The sequence below is a fragment of the Oryzias latipes genome, chromosome 9 (assembly GCF_053564925.1).
Source record: "Oryzias latipes strain Hd-rR chromosome 9, Olatipes_Hd-rR_3.1".
NCBI lineage: Eukaryota > Metazoa > Chordata > Actinopteri > Beloniformes > Adrianichthyidae > Oryzias > Oryzias latipes.
In genome coordinates, this window is record NC_136245.1 from 6,531,209 (window position 1) to 6,541,284 (window position 10,076).

Below are 10,076 nucleotides of genomic sequence, written 5' to 3' on the forward strand. Positions count from 1 at the left end.
ATGAAATCTTTCCACCTTTATCCACCTTTGTCATGGTAGGGAGAACACGTCAATGTAAGGGTGGGGTCATCCAAGATAGCACAAGGGCTAAAGTGAAATTATGGTCTAATTCTATTTTCTTTAAGATGGAACAAATCAAGTGTGAATTTGCAATCTAGTAAAATAAGCCGCGAGGAATTAAATGAGCAGTTTAGAGTGACTGTTTAGACAAAGAAACGTCAAAAATTCTTACATTTATTTCAGAATAAGACGTCATTTTATTGACAGCATGTAGTTTTTGGAGCTAGATGATCATAATGGTTATTTCAAAGCAGTTGATTTGCAACAAAAATATTAGATGGTGTTCACTTTATTTTGACTTTTTTTAGTTTCTGTCCATTAATCTATGAATCGATGTATTATTCTATAAAGTTTGTCAGATCCAGAGTTAATAAAATCTAAAAAAGTAAAGCACTTGGCTTCACTTTCCAAATACTTTTGGAATATCTCGTCTCCATTTCCCCGCATGCAACAACACAAGAATTATGTTAAGAGTTATACTTGTGAGAGTCTGTACTGTCTGTACTTTCCCCCCTGAATGTCCTCATGCTTCAATGTTCTCCTAGTGTTGCTGGGGGGATCCATGAACAAGATGGAGATCAGGTTCTTTCTCCAGGCATCTCTTCTGCCACCCCCCCTGCTGAAGAGGAGGAAGAGGAGGAGGAAATGGTGAGGAAGGATTCCTTTGTGTCAGCAGGAAGCGCTCTCACTGTTCATTCATTGTCTTCTCGTATTTGTTCAGAGCCTGAAAGGACGCCCCCCCCCTGCTCCCTTGTTTGGAGATGATGATGAGGAGGACGTGGACTGGCTAAATTGACACAAGGACCCGCCTGAGTTGGAGGTTGACCTTCTTTTTGACAGAAATTCGCTTTTCTCCAGTTTGCCTTTGGCGTCGGGTGATGAGGATGAGGCCAGTTGTGATGAAGGTCTGGCAGTGGTTCCATCATCCAGCTACGTCAGACAATAAAATGCAGGATTTTGGGTTCACATAATCAAATATCTTTACTGAAAAGTTGATTTAAAGTAAAGAGTTGAGCTGAAATTACATTTGGAGTCTTCAGATTCCATAGTTTTGTAAATTGATCTGTAGCAGGAATAATTTTGTTGCCTTTAAATCACACATAGTTTCAACAGAAAATAAAACTTCTGTGTGTGTGTCTGTATGAGTGTAGAAACTAATTTGTTCTTGTGATCTTATTTCTAAAATTTTACAAGTTGTGATGCGGTCGAGCATTTTCCTCCGAATTATCAATAAAATATTTTAATTAAAAGTACAAAACGCAGCCTTTGTCGTCCCTTTAACCCTTGTGCTATCCTAGGCTCTTTAACGTTGGGAGTTGGGTCATCTAGACCCACTAGACAGTGCTCTGAACGAACCTTTTTTCTTCAATGGTTTGTGATCTTCACTGGTGATGAAATCTTTCCACCTTTTTCCACATTTGTCATGGTAGGAATAACACATCAAAGTAAGGGTGGGGTCATAGGTTCCTAGTCCAAAAGACAATGTTGTTGTTGCACCTGTTTGTTAGATTGTTTCTATAGTTTCTCTGTTTGGGTGGGCTTTCCAACACACCTGCTGCTGCTTCTGTTGTCTATTCAGGTTGATCTCCTGTGACCTGCTCCTCTCCACATATGAATATTTTATTTTGATTAATTTTTATCAAAATTTCTTTATCTTTCTGGAAAACCGCAAAGTAAATAGTGGTAATTTCGTCGCTGTACTATAACTTAGGTTTTTGTAGGTTTTATGAGCTGGAACTCCAGTTTATGTAGAAAAAAAATTAAATTTTAGAAACCAACTAAACAGTAGGCCCCAAATCTCTATTCTATGAAGGTTTAATAAATACAGGATTTCATGACATTCTATTTTTTTGGAAAGGGTCTGTGTGGTTATATTTTTGTAGATCCTGACAACCGACAGGAAGGACAGGTAGTCATAAGATATGTCCGTCACACAAGTCTGTCAATCTGTTCTCCAGAGCAGACAGGGCCTCTTTCTGTGGCGTTACATGTATGCCAATCCCTGGACTGAGAGCAGGGGATGGAGATTGACATTTGGATCCCTTCATCCAGGTCATTCCTCCCCCTCTGATGCTGCCTCTCCAGCAGGCCAGGTCATACAAGATGGATGGTGCCAACAATAGAAGCTCAGGAGTTCTCCATCCCCCAAGAGCAGTGTTTTTCATGTTTTTAGTCAATAGGAGCTTCAATGGGAGTTTTAGTTGGAAAACCAAAGCTCACTGATCGTCGAGGCTTGTACTAAACAGGTAAACATTTTAATCATTGTTGTAGATAATATTCCCATAAATCTATAACTGAATCACTGCAGAAAGCCACAAGATCAAAGTCGTTTTGACTGTCCACTAGATGGCAGTGCTTCTCTTTTAAAAGCCCACACTGCCATCTAGTGGACAAAGTCCCAAACACATCTTCAAGTCCCACTTTAATGAAGAGGCATCTATAATTTCTGGTTTTAACATTTGAAAGTTTAATAAATTGATCTTCAGACTCAATGTCCAAATGTTAGGCACAGGACCCTATGCAGTGGGTGGTGCAATTCTCTGAAACACTGAAACATTTAAATGAATTCAAGGAGACCTTTGGATGTTGTTACACTTTAATTTGAAACACTGAAAGACTCAGGTTTACAGTGGCTTTAACTGTGTAAATATTTTCCAGGTGTTCTGAACTTTAACATGCATCAAGCAGGAAGATCATTTTTAAATTACACGTGAAGATCTGCAGACAATTTTCTTGAACTTGGGAAAAAAATGTTCTGACACAATCTTGCAAAGATTTTCTCTGCAACCAACTTGGAAATATTTTTCCTCTGGAACGAAAGGCAAATGCTCAAATTTGGAAAAACAAAGCAACTCTATTGAAGCTCTTCCTCGCCCTCCTCCTCAAACTCTCCCTCCTCATCAGCTGTGGCCTCCTGGTACTGCTGGTATTCTGACACCAGGTCGTTCATGTTGCTCTCCGCCTCTGTGAACTCCATCTCATCCATACCCTCTCCGGTGTACCAATGGAGGAAAGCCTTGCGCCTGAACATGGCTGTGAATTGCTCGGAGATGCGCTTGAACAGCTCTTGGATTGCCGTGCTGTTGCCGATGAAGGTGGCAGCCATCTTGAGGCCTCTGGGGGGAATGTCACAGACGGCTGTCTTGACATTGTTGGGGATCCACTCAACGAAGTAGCTGCTGTTTTTGTTCTGCACGTTGAGCATCTGCTCGTCTACCTCCTTCATGGACATGCGACCGCGGAAGATGGCAGCCACCGTTAGGTAGCGCCCGTGGCGTGGATCGCATGCGGCCATCATGTTTTTGGCGTCGAACATCTGCTGAGTGAGCTCTGGCACTGTGAGCGATCTGTACTGCTGGCTGCCTCTGCTTGTGAGGGGAGCAAAGCCTGGCATGAAGAAGTGCAAGCGGGGAAATGGAACCATGTTCACAGCCAGCTTGCGCAGATCTGCGTTGAGCTGACCTGGGAACCTCAGGCAGGTGGTGACGCCACTCATAGTAGCAGACACCAGGTGGTTGAGGTCACCGTAGGAAGGCGTTGTGAGCTTGAGGGTGCGGAAACAGATGTCGTAGAGGGCCTCGTTGTCGATACAGTAGGTCTCATCTGTGTTTTCGACCAGCTGGTGGACCGACAGTGTGGCGTTGTAGGGCTCGACTACAGTGTCGGACACTTTAGGAGAAGGCACTACACTGAACGTGTTCATTATGCGATCGGGGTATTCCTCCCGGATCTTGCTGATCAGGAGGGTGCCCATACCTGAACCTGTACCCCCACCAAGAGAATGGGTCAGCTGGAAGCCTTGTAGGCAGTCGCAGCTTTCTGCCTCCTTCCTAACCACGTCAAGGACAGAGTCAACCAGCTCTGCGCCCTCGGTGTAGTGCCCCTTTGCCCAATTATTTCCAGCACCACTCTGACCTGCAGAAAGGACAAACAAAAAAACATCAGCTGGCCTGCAGATGGTGCACAAAAAAATTAAAGGTTTACAAAAACTCACCAAAGACAAAGTTGTCAGGTCGGAAAACTTGACCAAAAGGTCCGGATCTCACAGAGTCCATGGTACCGGGCTCAAGGTCCACAAGCACAGCACGGGGGACATATTTCCCTCCTTTAAAGCAAAAGTGAAAAGGGGAGAAAAAACATTTATTTAGTAAATGCAAAACTTTATTAGGTTGGTGCAACAAATGATGTTCCCACCTGAGGCTTCATTGTAGTAAACGTTGATCCTGTCCAGTTGCAGGTCACTGTCGCCATGGTAGGTCCCAGTGGGGTCGATACCATGTTCATCACTGATAACCTCCCAGAACTACAAATGTACGAAATATTTGAGTTTGATCACATGTAGAAAAAATAATTACAGTAAAAGTTAGCATCCAACCCAGGAAAGATTTAGAAAAAAAACGAAAATCAGTTTCCGGCGAGGCACTTTCCCGCCTCTCCGAAATGGCGAGCGCGCGCCACGGCCCCCTATTGGATGACTTGCATATTTGAAACTTAACGGATACGTCATCAGCCGCCTCGTCGGCAATGCCGGTTGAATAGGCCTCAGTGAATAAAATTTGGCGGACTCGAAGATTTCTTTTTTTCTTAACCAGTAACTATGTTCAATTAACTCCATTAATGGCGGAAGTTCTTTTCGTCCGACATCTTGGAAGAAGCCATTGAAGTTCCGTTTTTTTCCCCCTCCTTCCATTTTGCTTCCCTCGCTAAGATCTTCGGCGTTGCACTAGGCCCGATTATCGCTACAAGAACGATGGATTACAGCAGTTACTAAATTAGAAACGGACAGAGTGAAAGTTGTTAACCCGAAAAATAGTGTTTTCAACAGACAAAGAATGAATAATTACATTAGGCGTTCATAATTATTACTATCGTAAATATATGATGAACATTTGAAATGCATGGTATTATAATATGCAATTTAAAAACTTTTCAATTAGGATTTTAAATGGAAACGGAAAAGTAGGACACGTTGTCTGGCTCCAGGGTGTGGTTTCAGGGACACAAAGCGCCGGATTTCAGAAAGGTGAGTACGTATTTTTAACAGAACAGAAATAAACATTTATTAGTCTGCCGTCTTGCTTACCTTGGCACCAATCTGGTTGCCACACTGGCCAGCTTGAAGATGTACGATTTCCCTCATTTTTGGTGGTTACAGGCGGAGGAGCTTACGATTCTGTCTTCTCATCTACCGTTAATGCGCGCTGTGCGGAACAACGCCCCACTTTATAAGCCACGCCCCGCCCCCGTATGTTATCTGGGAAATCCTATTGGCTAGATGCTTTGGAAGGGAAATGACGTCCAATCAAATCCAAAAGTGTCTCTTCGCTATTGGCCAACAGTCCCTGTCGTTCACTTCAAACATGAGCGCGTGAGCAAACCGAAATCCGCAGACGTCATTCATTTTTAATGGCGGAACGGAAATGCAGAGCTTTTTTGTTCGTGTTGCAAAGTAACAATCCGTCCGTTAGTTGTCTAAACTTTTCATTTGATTGAAATCGAGCTTTCTTATTCAAGTTGTTGAGGTGTTGTTTAATGCTATAAAAGACAAATATTCCCTGACTGAACTTGTATTGTTGTTAAAGAGAGTTTAGATCCACAAAAGGCGGTGGACAAAACACCAAAACCAAGAAGTTTTAAATTATTTTCATTTTATAAGGTTTAAAATGTTACATCCTGCTTTTTCTATGGACGATTGTACATTAAAAAATTTATTTGGAATTAGTTTTTACAACCCCCCCCCCCCCCCCCCCCCTTGTATTTTATTATTATAATATCATTTTCCTAGTCTTTTGTAGATATGGTAATTAAACTTTCCCTTGATTCCATGTTAAAATTTTATTGTTGGCCAACATAAATATCTTTCTTCCTCTGCTTTGCACACGACTAGTGCTTACTAACCTTCTGAGTTCTTAATACCCTTCTATTTTTAATTTGTTTTTGTTTAATTATAATTGTTTTAGATTTTTTTTAAGTATTTTTCTGAAAGACACATAAACATATTTTAAATGAACACCAATGAGCTCTTCCAAATGTGACAAACTCACACAAATCATGTTCTGATTGTCTGACCTGCCTGTTAAGTAAGCTGAACAAAAATATATAAAAAAAAGTTTTGTTTCAGCTCCCATTTGTCCTGGACTCAATAAAACCGTCAGTATCTGGTGTGACCACCATTTGAATCGTGCTGTGCAACGCATCTCATTCGCATAAAGTTAATCAGGTTGTTGAATGGTGGTGTTGGGGTTATGGTATGGGCAAGTGTATTATGGACAAAGAACACAGGTGCATTTTATTGATGGCATTTAGAATGCACAGGGATACGATGACAAGATCCTGAGGCCCATTGTTGTGCCATACATTCAAGAACATCAGCTCATGTTGCAGCATGATAATTCACAGCCCCATGTTGCAAGAATATACACTTGATCTTTGCATGGCCAGCATACTCATCGGACATGTCACCCACTGAGCATCTTTAGGATGCTCTGGATCGGCGTACACGACGGCATGTTCCTTTTTGCCAATATCCAGCACCTTGGCACAGCCAGTAAAGAAGAGTTGACCAACATTCCACAGGCCATAACCAACAACCTAAACATTTCTATATAAAGGAGATGTGTTGTACTTAGGGGTTGCAACGATTTGTGGTCGCTGATTAGATTCACTTTCTATTTTGATTCATTTTAAACAATCCGATTTTATCCGATTCACTGACCTAAAATCAATCCAGGACATCTATTGCCAAAACCGGAGTGACGCAGAGATAAATACCTGGTACTTAACAGTCCATGTGAAGTTTTCCAGTTTCCTAGAATATTTTGCATGACAATCAAGTGTAAATTAAGTATGTGTACAAACAAACAAGCAAGTAAACAAGAATTAATAGCAAATCCATTCACATTTTGGTGTCATAACTTTAAGTCCACTGTTGTTTTTCTACATTAAAATGGTCCAAACGGAACATTATTAAACATTCCAGCACTCTGTATGGTCACAAGTCTTTGCAAAATTCAAAGTGTTTCCATACATTGGACTGGAAAGATGGCTTTATCATTTTTGCTGCCATCACGTGTGTGTTGTCCTCTGTGATGCACTCTGTTGTTTTTATGTTATAGTAAACTAATCTACCATGTCTAAACCTGTACGTATTTTCCAATTTCGATTCGAATATCGATTTATCTCATTTTGAAACGATCTTTTAATCGTAAAGGTCAATTCAAATCAATTCTGCCTCTGATAGATCGATCTGGTTTGATCCTAGGAATAGAAATCGATTCATCGATTCATTGATTATTGTTACACTCTTAGTTGCAGTTCATGAGGCAAATAAGATACTGACTAGTTTTCTGAATCATAAAACAATACAGCATGTTTCAGAGTGGCCTTTTATCGTGGCCATTCTAAGGTACACCCGTGCAATAATCTATCTAATCAGCATATTGCTATGGCACACCTATGAGGTGGGGTGGATTATCTCAGCAAAGGAAAAGTGTTCACTGTCAGATTTAGATACAGATTTGTGAAGAATATTTGAGAGAAATGGTTATTTTGTTTGTAGGAAATGTTTCGGATCTTTGAGTTCATCTCATGACAAATGGGAACAAAAGTGTTTTGTTTATATATTTGTTCTGGGATGTAAAAAAGCAATCTTTCCCCGTGCAGTATTATATTATTGCTGCAACACTGAGTCAAATTAAACCACTTAAAAAAATCACATTCTCACTTTTTATTTTAGTTTTTTATTGACATTTTAATTTATTACATGATCAACTGCATGAGTTAGAAACGACCTTTTAGACAACATAAAATTGAACATTGTCCCAAAAACTATGAGTGCATGAGAACCACAGCCAGTCTAACTGGACAAAAAATAAAAAGAACTGCATCCACAACAGAAGAAAAGGTGCAGGTTTTTCCCTGACAAAAAGCATGGAACCACCCACCATGTCCACCCAGGGTTTGCTTTCACCTGGTATTGTAGTCAGATGGGTGTAATTGTGTGTGTGTGGTAAAGAAAAAGAAACAAAAAATCACTGTCTGTGTAAGACTTTTTCATGACAACTTAAATATGTCTGTGGGTTTTGTATGTTTGAACATTGCACAGAGGCCCACATTTCAGGCTTGGCAAATGAGCAATTGGAAAATCTGTTCTTTAGAGCAGGGTTTCTCAACCTTTTTAGAGCCAAGGTACACTTCGCCTTGACAAAAATCACAAGGCGGACCAGCAACAAAAAAATAAAGAATTAAAGTGAAACTCTATGATCTGTATTGATGTACAGTCTCAAGTTGCAGCTGTTTTGACTGAAAGTTGCTATCCTAAATTAGTTGAAAATTTGCCCAGGTTGTTGTTTTTCCCTATAGTTTATAAAAGGCAATTTCATGTAACCAGACAAAAAACAAATAAAAGGACATTCTTTCAAAACTGAAATTTATTTTTAAATATTTTTTCAACTGAATTTTATGATTCATTTGGTTCAGAGGACAAATGGAAATAAAAAATCATGTAGATTTTAATGTTGAAAGAAAAATCTGAACCGTAGGAGCAATTGGTAGGAAATAGAAGACATACAAGACCACTGATAATCCCCCTCCATCTGGTATTCCCCGCAAGGTCTCACCACATGGGGTCAAAATGATCGCAAGAACGTTGGGCAAAAATTCCAGAACCCCACGGGGGACCTAGTGAATGATCTGCAAAGAGCTGAGACCAAAGTAACAAAGACTACCATCAGTAACACACTTAATTCAGAGACTCAATTCCTGCAGTGCCAGACGTATCCACCCCTGCTAAAGCCAGCACATGCGTGCGGGCCTTTCCAAAGTTAGCTAGAGAGCATTTGGATGATCCAGAAGAGGATTGGGAGAATGTCCTATGGTCAGATGAAACCAAAATAGAACTTTTTGCTAAGAACTCTACTCGTCGTGTTTGGAGGAGAAAGAATGCTGAGTCACATCCAAAGAAAACCATACCTACTATAAAGCATGAGGGTGGAAATGTCATCCTATGGGGCAGTTTTTCAGCAAAGGGACCAGGACAACTGATCAGTGTAAAGGAAAGAATGAATGAGGTGAAAACCTCCTTCCATCAGCAAGGGCATTGAAGATGAAACATGGGTGGGTCTTTCAGCATGACAATAATCCCAAACACACTGCCCCGGTAATGAAGGAGTGGCTTCATAAGAAGCATTTCAAGGTCCTGGAGCGGACTAGCCAGTCTCCAGATCTCAACCCCATATAAAATGGGGGGACTTAAAAGTCCATGTTGCCCAGCGACAGCCCCAAAACATCACTGCTCTAGAGAAGATCTGCATGGAGAAATGGACCAAAATACCAGCAACAGTTTGTGAAAACCTTGTGAATACTTACAGAAAACGTTTGACTGCTGTTATTGCCAGCAAAGTGTATATAACAAAATACTGAGTTGACCAAATATTGACCAAATACTTATTTTCCACCATAATTTACAAATAAATTCTTTAACAATCACACAATGTGATTATTTGGATTTGTTTCTCTTTTGTCTCTTATTGTTGAGGTAAACATGTGATGAAAATTACAGCCCTCTCTATTCTTTTAAAGTGGGAGAACTTGTACAATTGGTCACTGACTAAATACTTTTGTTTGCCCCACTGTAAACGTATTATACTTTAAAGTCCCACTTTGGTTCATCCGATCCATTCAATAATAGTGGTATCCGTATAGTATCCGTATTTAAGCCAACTGACTATATCATTCACAAAGACTATTGTTTCAATAGAATAAAAGCAGTGTTTGAACAGGTTCAATGTTTTTCAAGGATTCCTAAATCTCAATATTGAGGGCTGAAAATATTTAAACAATGAGACTTACATGCAGGTGCTACAACAAAACAAAAACCACACAAAAAAAAGAATGAAACGCACCATTCTGGGATGAATGGAACTAATGGAAGAACATTGGAACAATGGAGGAAGCTCTTTGAGACTGTACCCCCATCCCAGCCTTACAAAATGAGAAAGAACAAAATAAAAGAAAAC

At 40.3% G+C, this 10,076-nt stretch overlaps 2 protein-coding genes across 5 annotated transcripts in view; one reads left to right on the forward strand and one right to left on the reverse strand.

Moving 5' to 3' along the window:
• fkbp15b (FKBP prolyl isomerase family member 15b) overlaps positions 1-1,318 on the forward strand; it is a 30,289-nt gene extending 28,971 nt beyond the window's left edge. For all 4 annotated transcript variants that reach the window (XM_011479589.4, XM_011479590.4, XM_011479591.4 and 1 more), the window contains 2 exons: positions 606-708; positions 782-1,318. In XM_011479589.4, coding sequence (XP_011477891.1) covers positions 606-708; positions 782-856 — 178 coding nt within the window. In that variant the 3' untranslated portion in view covers positions 857-1,318. The remainder of the gene's footprint in view (positions 1-605; positions 709-781) is intronic.
• Positions 1,319-2,638: 1,320 nt separating this feature from the next.
• LOC101166392 (tubulin beta-1 chain) lies at positions 2,639-5,309 on the reverse strand. Its single transcript, XM_004072787.4, has 4 exons — positions 5,144-5,309; positions 4,255-4,363; positions 4,055-4,165; positions 2,639-3,975 (listed from the first exon to the last, which is right to left on the reverse strand). Exons 1-4 carry the CDS (start codon positions 5,198-5,200, stop codon positions 2,915-2,917), a joined length of 1,338 nt encoding a protein of 445 aa, XP_004072835.1. The 5' UTR covers positions 5,201-5,309; the 3' UTR covers positions 2,639-2,914.
• Positions 5,310-10,076: the final 4,767 nt, after the last annotated feature.